Here is a 20,743-nt window from a genome sequence, read left to right on the forward strand (position 1 = left end):
GGCGCTGGGGGCGGGGCGCGGGCGGGGGAGAAAGTTGGGTCTGACTCCGCGGGCGGGGGGCGGGGCTCCGCGGCGCTCCAATCCCGGCCGCTCCCCGCGCGCCCCCTCCCGCCCAGTTGGGGGCACCGAAGGTGACTTTCACTCCGACACACCCCGGACACGCCCCTGGCCCAGGTGCGAAGCGGAGGGGGTAGAGAGGCTCAGGCACTGGGCCCCCGAGAGGCCGCGTCTGTGCGCCCAGGAGAAACGGGGCAGGGCGTGGGGCTCTGGGCTCCGGGCCTGTACACCCGGAGTGGGGGCGCCGCGGAGCCGGGCCGGGCGAGGCACTCCATGCCCCGGGCCTCTGCCCTGTTCAGGGCCGAGGTGGATCGGTGCAGGCCCAGGGCAGGGGCCGAGTTGGGGACGGGCGGGGCCTCGGGTGGCTGCCGCCGCGCGATGCTGACGGGGATGGATGGGCGCCCCGCGGCTTATTCGGCCGGGAGATGAGAATCATTGATCACGGACGGAAACCCCATCACGTCTGTCAATAGGGCTGACAAACGGCGCCCGCCGCCCTGTCCCCGCCTCACCGCACCTCTGCGGTCTCAGGACCCGTCGGCTAGACCGGCTGTTCACCTTTGCCCCTCGCCCCCATCACTGACCCCCACGAGGCCCAGCGCGCCCCTGCATAAGGGCTGGGCAGGAAATCCCTCTCAGCGCTGCCTGCCCGGCCTCTTGGTGCAGTCTCTGTTCCTTCCCTCCTGCCGTCCCATCTTTCACCACCAGCTCTTCTAGATCCTTGTCCCCTTCCCTATCTCTGTCCTTGTCTCTGTCCCCAGCCCCAGCCCTCTGTCCCAATCCTATTCTCTGTTTCTTCCTCGGTTCCCTCCTCCCCACAGCCTCTCTCTCTCTCTCCTGCCCGGGAGGCTTCAGCTGTCAGCTGTTGCTATGCTCTGAGACTGTGGCTGAGGATGTGGTATGACCAACACCTAGACAGTGAGAGATAGGGACAAGCAAAGAGACCGAGAGACAGACACATCCCTTGAGAGCCCACCCCAGGGATGCATGCAGATGCATTCACGGGGACAGGGCACACAGAGCGAAATACAGAGACAGGCACACACCTAGCGGCACCCCGACACCGGAGCACAGCAACAGAGGAGCACACCTGCATCCAGACAAGCACATCCAGACAGCTGCTCAGTGCGCTCACCCTCTCCTTGTCTTGGCAGAAAGCAAACAGCCACAGAGGTGGACACACACACTGAGACACACACAGGTGTATGCTGTCACTGGCAACCAAGAAGACAAGCAGGGGCACATACAAAGAAATGGACAGATAGATATGGGATGTGACAACCACACACACGAGTCAGGAAAAGGACCGGGTGCTGAGAGGATAAGACAGAAGCAGAGACACCCAGGGAGACAGGCAGGAGGCAGAGACACCCAGGGAGACAGGCAGAAGCCAGGAGGCAGGAACCTGGGTGCCAGGGTGGGAGTGGAGAGGAGAGGCAGGAAGGGGCAGAAGTCTTCAGAGAGGCAGGAAGGGACAGAAGGTCCTTCTGGCCTTGAGCCAGAACCCTGAGCCCAGGTTCCAACAAGGGGGCTGCTTCAGTAGTGGGTGGGAGCAGTGGGCACACCCAGGCCTAGGCTGTCCAGGACAGAAGCCCATTACCAGGGTCCTGGTCTTCTGGGGGCCCAACCCACAACATCTCTCCTCCTTTAGCTACAGTCACAGGCCACCTGTTCTCTCTCCAGTTACACACACATACGTGTGCGTGCTCGCACAAACACAAGTGCAAACACTCACATGCACACTACTCGCCCTGTCTCTGGGTCTTTGCCTCTGTCCCCCTGTCTCTCCACCTCTGGGTCTCTGCCTCTCATTCGGTATCAGCCTCTGTCCCTGGTTCTCAGCCCCTGTCCCTGGTTCTTCATATCTCTCAGGCCGACGTGAGGGCTTCCCACCTGCCTCCCAGGTGGGTAGTTTGAGAAACTGCCTCCTGGTGGACCCTCTCCTAGCAGGTCCTGATGGGCGGAGGAGGGATGCTGACTGGAGGGGTGTGCCTTCCAAGCTGCAGCAGGGGTCCTTTGTCACTCTGCCCAGGATCTTGAGGTGACAGGCAGAGAATCAGTGGTTCCCGTGGGGGGCGGGGGCGCCAGATGCGTGGCTGGCAGAGGGGCTGGGGTGGGGCTGGTGGTGGTGGGAGCGGGCAGGCACTGGGGGAAGGAGGGGAGCCAGCTGGCAGAGGGTGGAGGGGTGTGGCAAAATAGCCGGAGGGAAGGAAACCAGAGGCTGGGCTGGGGTCCCAGGTGCATAATGAGGGCTGAGGCGGGGGCTGTGTGGGCCTTCAGGATAGGCAGTGCTGTAGGAGTACAGACACCACCTGGTGGCCAGATTGGGACACAGACCTCCCAGTTGGAAAACACGGATTCTGTTTCCCCGCAGAGTTGCCCATCCAGGGCCCTTGGGTAGGCAGGGGAGGATCTCAGAGTTGGCTTGGAGGATGAGGTTGGAGAGGGCTTCTCAAGGCTAAGAGGGAAGGGGAGGGCTCCTGTTTCCACAGGTGCCTAGACTTGTAGCTTCCCCAAGTCAGAAAGAAGCCTGGGAGGAATCTCCTGGATTTTTTTTTTTTTTTTTTTGAGATGGAGTCTCGCTCTGTCACCCAAGCTGGAGTGCAGTGGCCGGATCTCAGCTCACTGCAAGCTCCGCCTCCCAGGTTCACGCCGTTCTCCTGCCTCAGCCTCCCGAGTAGCTGGGACTACAGGCGCCCGCCACCTCGCCCGGCTAGTTTTTTGTACTTTTTAGTAGAGACGGGGTTTCACCGTGTTAGCCAGGATGGTCTCGATCTCCTGACCTTGTGATCCGCCCGTCTCGGCCTCCCAAAGTGCTGGGATTACAGGCTTGAGCCACCGCGCCCGGCCGGAATCTCCTGGATTTGAACCAGTGAGAGAGGAGGAATGAAACGCAGTACTCCCCCGTTGGGAGTTGGGTAAAGGATCTTCAGGCGTTTGCACCCACCCTCCCTGAGCTCATATTTGCTGTCCTGGGACTCAAACCCTCTCTCAGTCCTGGGCAGTGTAAACTGTGCAACTTTCTGCAAGAAGTTTCCCCCTCTAGCAGGGGTTGAAATGAACCTGGACGCCTTTGATTGACAGTTTTTTCCTGTTACCCCCTGGAATGACTGAAATGATTGGTGAGCTGGAGCTGCTGGGGGCCTAGGGGGCCTGGCAAACTGGTCTCACCAGCTCTCCTTCACCGCAGAAGACACCCCGCTCTGGAATGCAGCATTTTACTTCGCATTTCATTCATTAGCCTCCACAAAGTGAGATGTCAATGCTTCAAGAGCAAACTCAGGCAGACAGAACCGCATGGGAGCACCCTGAAGGATGGGAAAGCCTACAAAGCGTCAGTGTATTAACTTCTTACAGTGGGGCTTCTCACTGTGGGAGATCATTTTGGGTAGGGGGGTGGTGTCCGGTAGAAGTGAACGCAGATAAACAGATCTGAGTTAGTGTCCTAGAGCCAGAAGGAACACAAAATCCGGAGACACGAAGTCACGGCTGAAGGTCACACAGCCAGGAGAAGCAGATCTTCCATGTCAGGTCCAGTGCCACCCGCTTCCCGGGCGCAACAAGATGGAGAGAGGGAGAGGGCCCTGGGAGAAGGGCACTGAAAACCACGAGCCAGCCTGCCTCCAGCACGGGGCAGGTCTCCCTCTGGTGGCCGAAGCAGGAAAGCGCAGCCCCAGGTCCCAGCGTCTCTCACACACAGGCAGACACCAGCGGCTTTTTTTCTTTCTTTCTTTCTTTCTTTTTTTTTTTTTTTGACTTTTTTTTTTTTTTACAATTTTATTTATAACAATATCTGTGTTATTTAGTTGTAAAGGAATTCAGCAAAAATTATTAAAACGTTCACATCCCCAAAACGGGGCTGCCCACTTGCCCTTCCTGGGTGTGGCCCACCTCCTCGATGTCCCCAGGGGAGGGGAGGCTGGGGGAATGTTTACCAGAGGAAGTCTCCAGCCCTGGAAACCTCGGTGGGGGCCCTGGAGACGGGAAGGGCCTGTCTGGGAGGGGGATTCAGCATGGCCATCTCATAGGTGCCCCTGGAGTCGGGGCTGGGCTTTGGGGTGGCCTCCCCCAAGAACTAAAACACTCCATCCTTTCCTGCCTACCTCACCCAGAGCCACATCTTCCAGACAGGGGCAGCAAAGAACTCTCCCTCCCCAGAATTAGCCCTCCGGGAGCTGTGGGAGCGGGCAAGCAGGGGTAGGGTGGAGAAGGGAGAGCCTTGGCAAAGTGTCTTATACAGGGAGGGGGAGGCTGCACCACCAGCTCTCCCGGTGGGGTGTGTTCTGGTGGGAGAGTAGGAAGTGCAGCCCCAAGCCCTCCCTGCCTGCCTCCCTGAAGGCAGCATGGGGGTGCCGAAGAGCAGGCAGGGAGGGCATGGAGAAATAATACTGTGCTCGCTTGCTGGCTTGCTCGCTCACATATAAAACGTAATTCCTTCATTTTTACATTTATACATCCGGCGGGGCCAGGGAAGGGCTGGCTGGGGAGGGGCTCACTGAAGGACTTCACTGGCAGGGGGCAGGAGGCTTTCTGGGGGAAGTGCGACGGGGCAGGGCCCTATGCCAAGGGGTCCCCTATCTCGTCCTCAGGGCCCCGGCCCAGGAGTTCTCGCTTCTCGTCCGTGCTGGCCAGGGAGTGGCGACTGCCGTGGCCCCCCATGTAGAGTGTGGCATACACGGGGTTGGTGAAGTTGGTGGGCTGCAGGGTGACAGAGGGTTCAGGTAGGGCTCAGGAGCTGGGCCTGTGGCCCAGGTCACCCCACCCCCACCTCCGTCCCTCACCTAACCCAACACCTTTGGTTAGGCCACCCACAGCCTCTTGGCCCTCCACCCTGCCCGCCTTCCAGCCCACCTTGTCAGGGTCCAGGGCAAAGTCGGCGTCCAGTAGGCCTCCCACATCATCAGGCTCTCCGCCTTCGTACATCTTGTAGGTGGGGTTCCCAATCTCCACATTCATGGCCCCGTTGGTCATCCGCTGGTGCTGGAAGCCCTTAGCCCTGGGGAGAGGCAGGAATATAAGGAGGCAGAGATTATTGGGGGGAAGGTTAGGATGGCAAAATAATGGCCAGAATGTTCCAGATTCCCTGTGACTCACCCTTGGACTCGCCGCTTATACCAGAATACCACTCCGGCCACCAGAAGCACCAGCAGCAGCAACAGCAGAGGGATTAGGATGGAGGCTATATCTGGAGGGAAGAGGTGGGACACTGAGTCACCAAGGCTCAGGGAAGCAGGAGGCACACGGTCCCCCTGCTCTAGGTCCTGGTGGCCCTGCCTGCCCCACCCCCTGCCACCTACGTCCTGGCTGCTGCTGGCTGAAGACGTGCTCCTCACACCGGGGCCCTGTCATGTGGGGTGGGCACCTGCAGAAAGGAGGGACACAGCTGAGTAGGCATAACCTCCATAGCCACTGCTGCCAGGGAAACGGGGTGGCGGGGGGTGGGCGCTGACGCCTGACGGTCCTCCTGCTCAGGGAAGGGAGGGATGATCTATGCCTGGGTGAAGCCCGGGCCCAACTCACTGGCACTCAGGCATCATTTTGCTGTTCATGGTGCAGGAGCCGCCATTGCTGCAGTGGCCGATGCAGGTCAGACAGCTGGGGGCCACCCGGCCGTCCGTGCAGCTGCGGGAAGGAATCAGAGGCTGGGGCTGGCAGAGGTGTGTCTGGGATGCTGAGGAAGGGGCAGGGCAGGGCTAGGACAGGGCAGGGGCTGGGCTGAGTGGAACTGTGGAGGAGGGCTCCACTCACTTGCAGGTGACATCCCCACTCTGCTTGTTGACCACACAGACCCCTTCGAGACAGCGGCTGCACTTGTTCACCTCACACCTCAGTCCCTCAAAGTAAGCAGTGCAGCGACATTGTCGGGAGCCATCAGCGGCCATCTGGCATGTACCAAAGTTCTCACAGTAGCCAGAGCACTGCCCTGTGTTTGGGGAGGGAGAGAAGTGCCTCAAGCCCCACCCTCATGAGGGCTCTCCAAAGGTTGAACAGAGCTTTTCTGTTTGCATAATCTTGGTGCCGTGGGTGCACTGCCTCGGAGGAAGTGTGCCAGCACCTTTGTGGGGAAGCGCCAGCAGCTTGGGTCTGGCTCAACTGCTTAAGGCCTCTTTTTCTGAACTTGACCCTGTGCGTCCCAGGCACAGGTTGAACATCACCCCATGCTCTGGGGTCCCCCATCACCCGTCACCCTCCTGCCTGCCCTGGGGCCCAGGGAAGTCTCACTCACGGTACTGGCAGCGGTCGCCCAGGAAGCCGGGTAGGCATCGGCACTGGGGCTGGTTGCCCTGGTTGACAGTGCAGGTGCTGTTGTTGGCACAGTAGCCTGCACACACCTGCTGGGTGCATTTGGGGCCCGTGAAGCCCGTGGGGCACCGGCACGTGGGCATGCCTGGTGGGAGAGGATGTGTGAGCGGGACTGTGGCCCTTGGGACCACCTGGCCCTATAGCAGAGGAATGGGCTGGGGGGACCTGGGCGAGAGTCAGAGACTGGAGTGACTGGATGCTGGGTAATGGAAAGGAGGCTGGAGGCGAGGCAGGGGTGGCCATCTGCCTAAGGTGGGGTGGTGGGTGGTGGGGCTGGGACCCGGGGCAAGGAGCAGGCGTTGCAGGATGAGGGGGCATACCAGAGGGGGAGGCAGCACAGGTGCCCCCATTGCGACAGTGCTCCCAGCATTGGTCCAGTTCACACTTGTCACCCGTGTAGCGGGGCTGGCAGCGGCACTTAGGCTGCCTCCGTGCATTGAGGAAACAGCTGCCACCGTTGAAGCACTGCAGGTTACAGGTTCCAGGCCGGGGAGCTGCAGGAAGGGCCCGTCAAGGGGCAGAGCCAGGGGAATAGGAGGAGAGGTACAGGCAACAAGGTCAGGGGAAGTCAGGAGCCACAGGAAGGAGAGGGTCCTGAGGCATGGCTGGGATTGGGAGGGCATGAGCGTACCATCTGGGGGTGGTGTTGGAGAGGGCACAGGCACGCATGTGCCGTTGTCCAGCCGCTTCCCATTGGGACAGGTGCAGACAGGCCCACTGGGGCTCAGCAGGCAGAGCCACTCACATTTCTTGCGGTCACATGGGTTGGTCACTGCAGGTATGGGTGGGGTGGGGAGGATGCTGAGCAGGACCCTCCTCTGAGCCCTATGAGCCCAAGGTGACCCCCTCTCCACCAGGTCCTAAGGCCACAGCTTGGAGACTCAATGCCCACAGGCCTCCCTTCCCCAACCCAGGCTCCCCTCCGCCCCCACCTTCGGGCTGCTTGTGCTGATGGTACAGGACCACATCAGAGGCGTGGCTCAGGCCCCCTGTCAGGTTGACCAAGGGGCTATGGCCAAACTTATGGATCTTGAAGACACGATTATTGATGTAGGTGACACCATAGATGTAATCCTCAAAGACGTCGATGCTGAAGGGGTGACTTAGGCCTGGAGGAGGAGGTGGAGTCAGAGGGGACCTGAGGGGCACTCAGGCCCTGGCCACGCTGTCCAAGACACTGGCACCCATGGCTCCCAGACACCTCAAACTCAACACATCCAGACCAAATTCCCCTCCCCACGCCTGTTCCTCTTCCTGTGGCCACTACTGGCAAAAGGTCCCATCACCCCCAGACTTCCGGGGTCATTCATGGCTGACCTCTGTTCCTTCTCCCCCCATTTGCTACGTTCCTAATGTACCTATGCCGCCTCCATGAAACCTAACCAATGAATGGACAAGTAGGCCAGAGGGTCAGGGTGGGCCTCACGCCTGCAGGGCAGGTTCAAGGGGAGGCCAGCTGGAGAGGCCTGGAAGGTGCTACCGCATTGCTGGGGGTCAGTGACAAAGGATGGGAGGCATCGAAGTGAGGCCTCTGGCTTAGTAGGGAGGATGTCAGGGTTGGACAGGGCTGGGGACTGCGACTGCTACGGGGCTCTGACCTCGTTTGCTATCAGCAGCCACAATGGGGTCCGTGCCATTGAGCCGGATGCTGCCGATGACTGAAAGCTTGGCATCTGCCCAGTACAACCGCTCATTGTGATAATCCACGGCCAGGCCTGGGGAGAGAGAGAGCACTGTGAGGGCTTGGCCTCCCCAACCCAGCCTTGGGGTGGAAAGAATTGCCTCCATGCCTGGGACAGTTCCACCTGGACAGTTCTCCATGCCTGGGACAGTTCCACCCTGTTCTCATGCCACTCACAGTCGCCTCTTCTGGGAAAAGCCTCCACGGCCAATCCGCCCCGTCCCAGTCCAAGCCCCATCCCATCCTTCGCATCCTTTTGTGTGACTTCAGCAGTAGCTGGGCTCTGTGAGCCGGGCCCCCTCCACACCCCGTCCCTCCCGCCCCCCGCCCCATGAACCTGTGGGCCACTGAATGTTGTCCTGCACCAGTGTCTCCCGAAGGGTCCCATCCATTGCTGCCGTCTCAATCTTGGGGTGGTTGCCCCAGTCTGACCAGTACATGGTGCTGGGGAGGGAGAAGGGGTGAGTGTGGGCAGGCCGGAGGGCCAGAGGAGGCAGGCCCAGGCAGGACACCAGCTTCTTGGTCTGGGCACAGGGACTGCTGGGGACTGGGAGGAGGGCGTTCTGTCCTTCTACAGAGAAGCAGGAGGGAGTCCGCTTCTGAGCAGGTTGAGGGGCTTTTCCTCTAAAGCCACAGTGTGCTCATTCAGAGCCACCGACACTGGCAGAGCTGTTCCCTGGGGCAGAGTGTGGCTGTGCATGACAGCCGGCCGAGCAGAGGTCAGGCCCCTGCCCGAGCAGGCCCAGCTGGGGGCCCTGGGCAGAGGCAGCATGGGGAGGGCCAGGCAGGGGTGGCCAAGAAGGCCCAAGGGCCTGAGAAGGACTCTGTCCTCAGGCTGGCCAGGGAGGAAAGGGCACGCCTGTGGGTGCAGCCCCCAACCCTGTCCCCAGGGCTTCCTACCACCAGCCCAGAGGCCTCCCCCCAGGGCCCCTGCCCACCCCCTCAGTGGGTCCACCACAATGGCGTGGGGCTCATCAATCATGCCCGAGATGAGTGTCTTGCGGTTCTCGCCCTTCATCTGTGCCACCTCAATCACATCTCGGCCCGAGTCGGTCCAGTACACGTTTCCGGCCACCCAGTCGATGGCAATGCCTCTGGGCATCTTCAGGCCTGAAATCTGAATGGAAGCCACAGGTTCAGGGGCCACCGCTTTGTCTTCCTGCCATTATCCCCTCATCACCACTCTGCCAGCCTGTCCCTGCTGGGACACCACCCCAGGCTCACAGCCAAGCCCCTGGCTTTAAAGAGATTCAAGTAGCATGGAGCTTATGCACCAGACTTGCAGCTCTCACACGGGGCTGGTGAGCCCTCCCTGAAGCCTGCACGATGGCGATGATCACCTAATTTTATTGATAAACAAAGTGAAACCCAAAGAGGTTAAGTGAGGCAGCTAAGACGTACACAGTGAGTGGTGGCAACGATGGGGGACTGGTGCCGGAGGGCTGTCTGCCTGCCCATCGTGCCCTGCACCCTGGGCTGCCTACAGCACAGCCAGCTGCTGACCATTCCCACTGCTCTGTCTTCCCGCCGGCCATGCCGCAGAACACAATCCTAAGACTGCCCCCTGCCCCACTCTCACCCTTGGCCCCTCACACTGCCCTTTTCTTTTCTTTTTATCTTTTTTTTTTTTTGAGACGGAGTCTCACTCTGTCACCCAGGCTGGAGTGCAGTGGTACTCTGCAACCTCAGTGCCACTGCAACCAAGCGGCACTCGGCTCACTGCAAGCTCTACCTTCCAGGTTCAAGGGATTCTCCTGCCTCAGCCTCCTGAGTAGCTGCGATTACAGGCGCCCGCCACCATGCCTGGCTAATTTTTGTATTTTTCGTAGAGACAAGGTTTCACCATGTTGCCACGCTGGTCTCAAACTCCTGACCTCAGGTGATCTGCCCGCCTTGGCCTCCCAAAGTGCTGGGATTGGAGGCGTGAGCCACTGTGCCCAGCCAGCACTGCTCCTCAAATTCTGCTCTGAACCGCTTGCTTTATGGAGCTCTTCCACTCCCTCCACGCCAGTGTGGGCACTCACATTGAGGTGGGTGACACCCCGGTCAATCTGTCGCCGGTGGCGGTTGGAAGTGGTAGGAGGCGCAGCAGGTGGCAGGCTGCGGTAGGAGATGGTGCCCGTGTGCCAGTTGGTCCAATAGACACGGCCAGCCTTGACATGGACATCCATGGCATCAATGCGGACGCTCTCGTCGCCCTGGAATGCCTGCTCGTAAGCCGAATGGGGGTGCCCAGGGAACAGGCTGCGGATCTCATTGTCATCAGCAATGTACAGGACCTGGTACTCAGAGCCTGGAGAAACAAGAGGTCAGGGCTGGGGCTGTGGGATGGAGATGTGCACCCCACCCAGCTCAGCTCCTTTCACATGAACGGTGTCCTCTTTCCTAGTAGAACAATCTGCTCTGGCCAGAAGCTGCTGCTTACCCTCCCTGCTCAGGGTTGCAGGCTCCAATCTCAGCCTCTGGAACTCCTCCTCTCCTCCCCTGAGCTGATCCACTGTGACCTGCTCCTTTCAGCCAAAAAGCTGTCCCTGCCCCTCCAGACCCAGAGACTTCTGCCTCCTCAAGGCTGCTGGATGGCATCACTATGCTCTCTGCTACAAACTGCCTGGCACATGCTCGGGGGTGCATAGGCACATGGGGTGTGTTTGCTTGGCATGGAGCATGTGGGTGTGCATGGCAGTGCATGGTGGGGGTGTGTGTTCCAGGGGTGTGTGTGAATGTGCACAGGCATGAGGAAGGCACAGGTGGGCATCAAAGTGTGTGGGGAATGTACAGGTGAGGCCCCCATGACTGTGAGTGTGCACTGCGTGTCTAAGTGTGCTCTTGTCCTGGCAGCGGTGGGTGAGGAGGCGTGTGTGCAATTCAGAGCACTGCTGCATCCCAGACTCCTTCAATGAGCCAGCCCCAGGACCTGCTCCCTCTGCTTGGGCCAGCCCTTTGCTCAGGCAGCTGCACCTATGAGTATGGGGCTTCCTGTCCGGGCAAGATGTCCACAGGAAGACATTCCATTCCAAGTCAGCCCCGTTTGATAACCCCATCGCCCTGCCCCATCCAGCCTTTCTGCCCTCTGGCGGCTCCGGCACCTTCGGCCTTGCAGGTGTTGTGCGTCTTCATGAAGTTCCGAGCGCAGCTGCAGAGATGGCCGCCCTTGGTGTTGTTGCAGAGCTGGGAGCAGGTGCCGAAGCGCAGGCACTCGTTGATGTCTAGGGGTTACAGGGAGGGTCATGGGGGTCCACAGCTGGGGTGTCTGCCCCTGCTCTGCCCCGCTTTCCTACCTTGGCATCCGGGCTGGCCGGGCACGGTGTGGAAGCCTGAGCGGCAGGCACAGTAGGCTGCTTTCTCGGTGCGCACGCAGCGTGCCTCGTCCCCACAGATGCTGGCGTTGGTGGCGCAGCTGGTCAGCTTGGGGTCTGTGGGGGACAGAGAGTGGATGCCCTCCCTTGAGCCACCCCAGGCTGGGGCTCGGCTCTCCCTGCTCCCCACCAGCATCCGGTCTGCTGCTGGGCCTCACCGATGCTGCAGTCCTCCTCGTCAGAGCCATCCCCGCAGTCGTCGAACATGTTGCAGCGCAGGGAGGAGGAGAGGCAGTGCTGGTTCCGGCACAGGAACTCCTTCTTGTCTTTGCAGTGGGTGGTCTGGGCCGTGGGGTGCTCTGAGGAGGGCAGAGGCTTTAGACCCTGGGTATTCACCCCTGCCCCCTCCTCCCACAGTGACCCCATAGATACCAGTGGCTCCCAATTCCTAACTGACAAGGCTTGCGGGGGGGGCAAGTCAAACTTTTGGGTTCCCAGCCCCACCTCCAAGACCTAACGCATCAGGCAGCCCCCAGAGCCTTCCGCAGGGGCTCTCTTGAAAGAGCCTCCAGACTCCTAGCAATGGATCCTCCCCTTCCTGGGCCAGTCCTCCTGGTTAACCCTAACCCCAATGCAGCTCCCACAAGGCTCACACTCACCCCACTGTGCACTATCCGCCCCCTGCAGGCCTTTGTCGGCCTCCTACTCACCACAGTCCTCTTCATCAGTCCCATCCCCACAGTTGTCCGTGCCATCGCATTGGCGCCCGATCCACAGACAGACACGGTCATTCTTGCAACGGAAGGGCCGGTTGGGAGGGCACACGAACCGGGCTGCGACAGCCAGGGGAACACAGAGCTGGAATTAGTCTTGCGGGTGGGGTGGCTGCTGGCCACTGGGGAGCCCGGGAACCCCGCCCCAAATCTCACCACACTCCTCAGGGTTCTCATCTGAGTTGTCCCCACAGTCATCCTCGCCATCGCACTTCCAGGCCAGCGGCTTGCACAAGGTGTTGTTGCACTGGAACTCGTCCAGGGGGCAGGTTCGCACTGGTGCCAGGGGGAGCCAAGAGAGAGAATGAGCCATGAGCCCACCCAGACCCCTCTCTCCACAGGTGGGGGTTCCAGGCTCAGAGAGGTCACCAGGCAAGCAGTGGCACAGCCAAATTGGAACCAGGTCTCTTAATTTTCTACTTGGTGGGGCCAAACTGCCTTTTCTGGTATTCAGGGGAGAAGAGGTCATTTTTCAGGGGTGTCTGGAGGAGTTCAGAGGGCACTCCTTCTCTGGTATGTGGCAGGGCATGGGGCTGTGTAGTTCCACAGCAGGGACGTGGGAATGGAAGACCAGGGCTGGGAATGGAAGACCAGGTTCCCATCCCTGTGCGTAGCCTACCAAGGCAGAGCCAAGACATCTGCCCACACAGTTGGGATTTCCGCTCCAAGTCCCAGTCTTTTCTCACCCTGGGCTTCACCTGCCCCCTCTGTGCTGCCGAGCCCAGGCAGGTCAACAAGGGACAGGCACTGTCTCACTGCCCCAGAAAGGGAAAATAGCAGGGCTTTTCCTCTTGGGGCAGCAGACTGTCTTGGAGGAATTTGTGGGGTGGGGCCTAGACAGGTACAGCCCTCAGGGTTTGCAGGATTTCAGCTCAACTGGTCCCCTAGACTAGGGGGCACTGAGCTGGGCACAACCCGCACAAAAATGTGTATTCAGGGGTCCTGTGTCTTGTTTACTACTATGTCCCTAACACCTATGGCAGTGCCTGGTACATGGTAAATGCTCAATAAATATTTGTTGCATGAAGAATGAATACAGAAGAGAAAGATCGAGTGAATGACTGGGCCACGTGACAGGGTGGGCAGCAGAGGGAGGACCCAGGGAGACCAAGCCAAGGGGCGCACCGCCAGTGCCGCAGGCCTCCTCGTCGCTGCCGTCCATGCAGTCAGCGTCTGCGTCACAGCGCCAGCGCAGGGGGATGCAGTGGCCGCTCTTGCACTGGAACTGGTCCATGTCACAGCGGGGGGTGCAGTCTTTCTGTGGGCATGGGCACAGGCAGCCGGTCAGCTCTTGGCACCCCTAAGCCCTGCCTGAACTCCTCTGAGGCCACCTCTTTCCTTCTCATCTCCCTGCCCACCTCGTCTGAGCCGTCCGCGCAGTCGTGGTCTCCATCGCATTTCCAGCGCCCCGCGATGCAGCGGCCGTTGGCACAGGAGAACTCACTCTCGGAGCAGGGTCGAGGGGCTGGGAAGGACAGGGGGAGACAGGCCCAGGAGGGTGGGCACAAGGACTCCAGGCCTCAGCAGTGCCACAGTCCTGAGCCCAAGGCCCATCCCCATGTCTCTGAAGACCACAGCTGACTGACCCAGAGGCCGGGCCAGTCCTGGCAGAGCCCACTGGCTGCCCCTATGGAACAGCTTGGCACAGGCAGGCTCACACTTACCCCATGGGACAGACACCAGAGAGGGCACAGGTCCCTGGCCTTGCCCTCAGGACAGACTGTGTTTGGGGAGGGGAGCAGGGACAAGACCACTGAGACAAGCACCAGGGTTTGGGGAGAGGTCAGTCAAGGATGATGGGTAGAGGCACGGCACAGGGATGGGGGGCTCTGGGGCAGAGGTGGGGGTGTGGTGGGAGCACGGGCACATCAGAGACACCTACCTCTGCAACCCCGAGAGGACAGTGTGAAAATGGAGAGAAACATGAGATGAGGTGAAATGGCACAAACTCAAGTACACAACATGGAGTGGGGTGGGTGAGGAGGGCGGCTCCTGCCCCCGCCCTGGGAGGTGGCTGCCAGCTCTGGCGCGGCCTGTGGCAGGAGGGCGGCGCGGCAAGGGCCAGGCCTGGGAGGGGCTCCCGTGGGGCTGGCGGGTGGGACGTACTGCAGCTCTCCTCGTCTGAGTTGTCGCCACAATCGTTGTCGTAGTCGCACTGCCAGCGGCCGGGCACGCAGCGGTTGTTCTTGCAGCGGAACTGGTATGGCTCACAGGTGCGCTCATCTGGAGGAGGCAAGTGTCAGGGCAGTCAGGGACAGGGCTGGGGCAGACATTAGGATCCAGGCAGGCATGGTCAGGCTGGCCTGGTGGGGAGGGTGGGCATCCTGGCTTGGGAAGTGTCAGCCGCGGGGAGCCCAGGCAGTGTTTTGAGATGTGGGGTCTATAAGGAGGTTTGGGGACAGGAGACATGATTGGGGGTGTGTGTGTGGGCAGCTGCCTTGGGGAGGAGATGAACAGGTCCCATAGGGTGGGCAAGGAAAACTCCACACAGGTATGCGCAGATGAGGCGTGGGCAGGGGCAGGGATAGGGAAACAGGGAGGCATGGGGCACAGGTGGATGTGGGGAAGCGAGCTCCAGCCAGGCCTCCTTCCCCAGCCCTACAGCAGGCCCAGGAAGCCCAGCACCAGGGCCACACTGAGAACGGTAAGCAGGCGGCCCCCAGTCCTCCACCTGCCAGGGGCACCATGCCTCCCACCCAGGTAGACCGTCTTCCTCCTGGAGTGGGGTCTCGGCTTACCACACTCTTCCTTGGGCTCATCTGAGCCATCCCCGCAGTCATCCTCTCCGTCACACTTCCAGCGCGCTGGGATGCATCGGCCCGAATCCTTGCAGCGGAACTCATCCACGCCACAGGTCATCTGGGCTGCAAGTGGGTGGGCATGCGGTGAGGATGAGACTCCTTCCAGGAGGGTGGGGAAGGCCTGGGAGTGGCCACTGAGGGGGTCACATGTTGGGGTGGTGTGAGCAGCAGACACTGGGGAGGGAAGCTGGGCTCCAGGCCAGGCAACTCACTGCAGTTGGCAGGCTCGTCACTGCCATCCACACAGTCATTGTCCCGGTCGCAGACCCAGACCCGGGGGATGCACCGTTTGGTAATGGAGCACTGGAACTGGTTGGGGGCGCAGGTCACTTCGGCTGCGGGGTGGGCAAGAGAATGAGGGCCCTCCCTTACACCTGCCACTCCAGTTCACCATCACCATCTTCTCCCTCTTCCAAGCCCTGGCCTTAGTCCTGCCAGCAACTTCTTGGGAGGAAGGAACAGTTTACCCCCCGTTTTGGTGCTTTTTGTTTTCTGGATCTCTATGTCCCTATATCACGCGTGGTGATTTTTATGAGCAAAGCAAGTTACACCCAATATAATTTGTGTTGCCCATCTACTAAAGCTATTTGAGAGCCTCTCAAAGCTGTGGGGGGGATTCCGCCTGCCCTGCTTCCGTGTCATCTCCCACCGCTGCCCCCCCACCACCTCTGGCACTCACGGCAGTCCCTCTCGTCCTCCCCGTCTCCGCAGTTGTCCTGCCCGTTGCAGCGGAAGATGCCGGGAATACAGCGGTTGGTGTTGGTACATTTGAACTGACTGGGCAAGCAGACGTGGATGTCTGTGGGGGGAGGAGGGGGTGACTCGTGGCAAAGGGAGGACTCAGGGGCAGGGAGAGGGTACCCATCCCTCAGCAGGGAGGGCAAAGGCTTGAGCCGCAGGAATCCAGCCTGGAGAGCAAGCTGCAATGGGCTGCAGCTTCCCTGCCCTTGAAAGCCCCAAATCCTGGGGCGGGGAAGATGCTGGGGAAGGAGGGAGGGTGGCCAGGCAGCGCTTTACCACAGTTGGCCTCGTCACTGTTGTCCTGGCAGTCATTGTCGCCATCGCAGATGAAGGCAGGGTTTGTGCAGATGCCTGTGGAGCACTGGAACTGTCCGGGCCGGCACTTGAACTCGGCTGCCAGAAAGGGAGGCTCAGGGTCAGAGCGGCTGGGGTGGACACAGCCAGGTCCACTTGCAGCCTCCAGCCTCTCCAGTGGCCATTCAAAGCCTCAGGAGTCAGGCCACCTCCGACACAGCTGGGGACCCTTGTGTCACCCCCAGCAGGCACTCACGGCAGTCCGGGGGCTCATCTGAGTGGTCCCCGCAGTCGTCCTCGGTGTCACACTTCCACCAGAAGGGGATGCACTTGTCGTTCTTGCACACAAACTGGAGGGCAGGCGGGGGCAAGAGGGGTTGGTGGGGATCTGGGAGACTCAGAAGTCCTTCTTTTGAGGGGGTTGGATGTTTCAAAGAAGTTGAGGCAGGGGTCAGGGTATTCTGGGGCAGGTTGGGCTATAGTCAGTGCAGAAAGGCCAAGTGTGGCGCTGCGTGGGGTAGGGTGGGGAAGGCAGCACTGGAGCATGGCGAGGAGGGTCAAGGTTAGGGTGTGGAGGTGTCTGTGTGAGGTGACGGGGGTAAAAGTATTGCTGTGGGGAGACAAGAGGTAGGCAAGAAATGTGGGGGTGTTAGCATGGGAAAACCGGATGCGTGAGGACATTAGGACAGAGCAGGTGTTGGGGTCCAAGGAGGACTGGGGGGTCAGGGAGCGGGCACTGGTGATGGGATCTGGGGGACAGCCTCACCTGGCTCGCTGTGCAGTTGGACACACAGGTACGCCCATCGCTGCCCAGGTAGAAGTTGGTAGGGCAGGCACATTTGTGCCCTCCCCCGGGGGACAGCAGGCACAGGTTGCTGCAGCCACCATTGTTGACCTTGCAGGGGTGATTGGGCACTGCCAGAGAAAACGTCGTGAAATGTGGTGACATTTTCTGCCTTACCAAAGGCTGCCTCACTCACTCCATCCTGGACAGAGGTGAGTGGCCTAAACCCTGCCTCTTTTAGGAGGGAGTTGAAGCCAGAGACAGGAGAGGATTCTCTCAAGGTCCCAGGATCAGGCCAGGCCTGAAGGCCAGCTCCCCACCTCCTCTGTGCTTACCCCCCAGGGGCCTGTCTTCCTTCTGGGGGCCCGGCACCCAGACCCCCACTTGATCGGCCTCAGGGCCTTGCTGCTGCCAGATTCCAGGACTGGATCCAGGCTTGGCTGAAGGTTCCGGGAGCCAAACCATCCCCTGTCTAGACCCTCCTGGAGTCTCCCAGTGTCTGGCCAGGAGAGGGCTTGGTCAGTGCTGGAGAAGGGATAAGCAGGAATTCCCAGGGACCCCGGTGCCCAGCTCACCCTTCACCTGCTCCCACCCCTTGCCTGCTCACCGTCCGGCTGGCGCAGGGCGTGGAAGACGTGCAGGTCCATGGGCCGGTGCAGTGTGCTGATGAGGAGCGTTTTGTTGGTGCCCGTGGTCTTGTGGGCTCGGTTGATGGACTTTGTTTCCCAGTCGGTCCAGTAGACGTAGTCCTCAAACAGGGTCAGTGCAAAGATGTGCGGGATGTCCTGGCTCAGCACTGTGGGGCCGAGGGGCAGGCACGGTGCCAGTCAGCCCGAGCTCGGACAGGGTGCCAGCCCACTCCACCTCCTCAAGCCCCACCACCGCCCTGTGAGGTGGGTGTCAGCCCCAGTTCCAGATGGTTCAGGGGCCCCCCATGGTCTCACAGTTAACAAGTGTCAGAGCTGGAGTTCAAACCTAGACTGCCTCATGGCAAGTTCCTGCCCTGCCAGTATATGGTTCCCCTCGGGAAGTGGGGAGCACTGCAGTTCCCAATCGCAGGCCTCCCACCCCCACCCTCCTCGAGGCCAGTCCTCCAGAACTGTGTATATAAGGGAAGGGCCTCTCCTCTTCCTTCCCAAGGGAGCTGGGTGGTGGCCAGGCTGGGGAAGCCCCTGGGTGCTCTGAACCTCACACCCCAGCGAGTGGTGTCCTGAGGCCATGTCCTCTGCTTTTTATGTCCACTCTTGCCCCCAAAACTTGATCCCCTGTCGCTTCAGACTTCCATCCCCACCGAGTCTGCTGTGCCTGGACAGCCTCACTGGCACACTGACCAACGTGGCGATTGGAGCCATCCAGGCTGGCAAACTCAATGTAGTCCTCGCGGGCATCAGCCCAGTAGATGCGCTCAGTGACATAGTCCAGCGTCAGGCCGTTGGGCCATGTGATCTTGGTGTCCACGATGACGCTGCGACTGGACCCATCCATGCCGATGCGGCCAATCAGTGAGTGGTCACCCCAGTCTGTCCAGTACAGGTACCTGGTGATGGGTAGGCAGTGAGCCCCGGGAGATCCCATAACCCATCCCACCAGTGGCCTGCAGGGAGGCTGGGCTTGGATGCTGCTTTCAAGGGCTTCCCCAACCCTCCTCAGCCACATACCCATTCTGCACATCCACTACCAGAGCCCTGGGCTCGCGGAGGCCAGAGCTGACCAGCACCGTCCGATAGGCCCCATTGAGCTTGGACACCTCAATGGTGTCCCGGCCTTTGTCGCACCAGTACAGGTTGCCACCCACCCAGTCCACAGCCAGCCCGTCGGGGTTGCTGAGGCCTGTACGGTGTAGGACCTGCAGGAAGAGGCAGGGGAGGGAGAGCTCTGGGTGACCTGGGGGAAGACCTGCAAGCCTCTGTGAGGCTCAGCCTCCCCATGTGTAAAATGGGGTAGAGCTCCCTCTGCCAGCTCTGGTGGGAGAACCATGGAAGTAAAATGCCCAGTCCTGGGCCTGACACTATGTACGTGTCAGCAGAGCCTCTAGGAGAGGGGGCTCTAGGTGGTGAATGGGACCACACTCCAAGCCTCACAGTGCTTGGCCAGACCTCAGGGGGAACTTCCTGATAATTAGGGAGACGTAGGGCTGGCAGTGAGGGGAAGAGCAAGAGAAATCTCCCGGTCCTTGCTGTCTGGGCCCAGAGGAGAGTAAGCAGCCAGAACAAGCAGTCACACAGTGACTAGTGGAGTGAGAAGGAAGCAATTTGGGTTGGTGGGACGGGAAGGAGAGACGATCTGAAAACAGCCATCTGGGGTGGGCCAGTGTCGGTCGCTGAGGGCCGCCCGCCTCACCTGCACATTGCTCCCGTTAAGGTGCATCCTTCGGATCATGCTGCCCTGGGTCGTCACATCCGTCCAGTAGATCATTTGCTCTCGGTAGTCAAAGTCCAAGGCAACGGCATTGTTCAGGCCCTGGATTAGGGGAGTGAGGGAGAACAGAAATCTGTTGTGGCAGCAGGGGCCACATTTACATCTGGGGGAGGGATGGTTGGATCTAAGTGGGGAGACTTGCAGGAGACGCTGTGCTGGGTCTGGGAGATGGGCAAAGGGGAGGAAGGCCTGGGTTTGGTACCTGCTTAAGTAACGTGTAGTTGGACCCATCCAGGTTGAGCTTGCGTAGGTAGTACCGGTTGGCAAAGATCAGAAACGGTTCCTCGTCTGCAGACAGAGGATCTCGCCTCAGCTCCTGGCACATTCTAGTGGCCCTGGTCTCCTGCCTGTCTGGAGCTCTGCCACCCGGGCGGTCCCACACAGCCCCCAGCTGCCTGGGTCACCTCATGCCCTCCAAGCGTGAATCTCACCAGTCACAGCCTTGCAGCTGTGGGGGTCGCCGCCGCGGGGTGCGTAGCCCTCCACACACAGACACTTATAGCTGCCATGGGTGTTGATGCAGCGCTGGCTGCAGGGGAAGGTGGTGCTGCACTCATCCACATCAGCACATGTCCGGCCGTCGTCCTTCAGCCGGAAGCCAGGGCGACAGCGGCACTGCAGGCACAGGGAGCCTTGGGCTGGGCGTGTGGCAGGGTCTGGGCCTCCCACCCTGGAGACCTGGCTCAGAGACTCCAATTCCTTCTACCCGGCCTCATTAGGGGCAGCAGCACATGGGTACTAAGTCCACCCAGCTGCCTGTCTGGCCTTCGCAGTCCAGGCCTCCTTCTGTGTGCCCCCGAGTGTCATTTGACAGAGCTGCGTGTGCCCTCCCCCTGGAAACGCTTTCTTCTCATGGCTGTTCTCCTGCCTCAGCAGCTGCTCCTTCTCAGGCTCTTCTGTTGGTCCCCTCACCTCCCTGCTCCTGGCTGTTGCTCAGCTTGGGGCTCAGACTTTGGACTCCTCTCTTCTCCACCTACACTGCTCCCTTGGGAATCATATCCAGGCTGATAGATTCAAATAGCACCTCTATGGTGATAACTCCCAGACTTCCCTCTCCAACCTGGGCCTCTCCTTGAACTCCAGACCAGTGTATCTCTTGCCTACTTGACGCCTCACTCCTCCTTTCCTCTCACACTCCGTATCTCATCTGTCAGCAAATCTGCTGGCTCTCTACCTGCCAGATAGAGGCAGATCCCAACCAAGCAGATTTCCGTCTCATTCACTGCTGTATCCCCAGTGTCTAGGGGATGAATGAATGAATGAGGCAGTGGAAAAAGGCGCTCCTGGCACGTGTGGGGTGTGGAAGCTCCTCCCCAGGGCTGGGCATACCTTGAAGCCGATCTTGAGGTCCTCACAGTCCTGGCTGCAGCCACTGAGCTTGTGGCTGAGACACTCGTTGATGTGGCAGCCACGCTCATCCGAGCCGTCACCACAGTCATCCTGGCCATTGCAGAGCAGTACCTCAGCCACACAGCGCCCGCTGCTGCACAGGAACTGAGACGAGGCATTGCACTTGTGCTCTGCAGAGGGGCGGAGGCAGCAGGTCAGCAGGGTCTCAGGCAGTCTGGGGAGGGGGCAGAGGGGAGCCGGGTCTG

The 20,743-nt window shown here is 60.3% G+C and overlaps 1 protein-coding gene across 1 annotated transcript in view; it reads right to left on the reverse strand.

Moving 5' to 3' along the window:
- Positions 1-3,807: 3,807 nt before the first annotated feature.
- The window catches only part of LRP1 (LDL receptor related protein 1), an 85,956-nt gene continuing 69,020 nt past the window's right edge, over positions 3,808-20,743 (reverse strand). Inside the window, exons 55-89 of the mRNA XM_030939380.1 lie at positions 20,478-20,668; positions 19,580-19,763; positions 19,351-19,436; positions 19,071-19,190; positions 18,389-18,576; positions 18,062-18,267; positions 17,338-17,526; positions 16,713-16,861; positions 16,203-16,296; positions 15,929-16,045; positions 15,591-15,710; positions 15,124-15,246; positions 14,849-14,974; positions 14,217-14,333; positions 13,469-13,575; positions 13,236-13,368; positions 12,267-12,386; positions 12,048-12,170; positions 11,556-11,696; positions 11,320-11,454; positions 11,128-11,247; positions 10,066-10,334; positions 8,980-9,158; positions 8,379-8,485; positions 7,959-8,075; positions 7,293-7,469; positions 6,992-7,132; positions 6,681-6,854; positions 6,284-6,445; positions 5,806-5,980; positions 5,578-5,679; positions 5,355-5,419; positions 5,152-5,242; positions 4,909-5,053; positions 3,808-4,755 (exon numbers count right to left, since the gene is read on the reverse strand). Of these exons, the coding sequence (XP_030795240.1) occupies positions 4,615-4,755; positions 4,909-5,053; positions 5,152-5,242; positions 5,355-5,419; positions 5,578-5,679; positions 5,806-5,980; positions 6,284-6,445; positions 6,681-6,854; positions 6,992-7,132; positions 7,293-7,469; positions 7,959-8,075; positions 8,379-8,485; positions 8,980-9,158; positions 10,066-10,334; positions 11,128-11,247; positions 11,320-11,454; positions 11,556-11,696; positions 12,048-12,170; positions 12,267-12,386; positions 13,236-13,368; positions 13,469-13,575; positions 14,217-14,333; positions 14,849-14,974; positions 15,124-15,246; positions 15,591-15,710; positions 15,929-16,045; positions 16,203-16,296; positions 16,713-16,861; positions 17,338-17,526; positions 18,062-18,267; positions 18,389-18,576; positions 19,071-19,190; positions 19,351-19,436; positions 19,580-19,763; positions 20,478-20,668 (4,934 nt within the window). The 3' untranslated portion in view covers positions 3,808-4,614. The remainder of the gene's footprint in view (positions 4,756-4,908; positions 5,054-5,151; positions 5,243-5,354; positions 5,420-5,577; positions 5,680-5,805; positions 5,981-6,283; positions 6,446-6,680; positions 6,855-6,991; positions 7,133-7,292; positions 7,470-7,958; positions 8,076-8,378; positions 8,486-8,979; positions 9,159-10,065; positions 10,335-11,127; positions 11,248-11,319; positions 11,455-11,555; positions 11,697-12,047; positions 12,171-12,266; positions 12,387-13,235; positions 13,369-13,468; positions 13,576-14,216; positions 14,334-14,848; positions 14,975-15,123; positions 15,247-15,590; positions 15,711-15,928; positions 16,046-16,202; positions 16,297-16,712; positions 16,862-17,337; positions 17,527-18,061; positions 18,268-18,388; positions 18,577-19,070; positions 19,191-19,350; positions 19,437-19,579; positions 19,764-20,477; positions 20,669-20,743) is intronic.

This window comes from Rhinopithecus roxellana, chromosome 10 (assembly GCF_007565055.1).
Source record: "Rhinopithecus roxellana isolate Shanxi Qingling chromosome 10, ASM756505v1, whole genome shotgun sequence".
Classification (NCBI taxonomy): Eukaryota; Metazoa; Chordata; class Mammalia; order Primates; family Cercopithecidae; genus Rhinopithecus; species Rhinopithecus roxellana.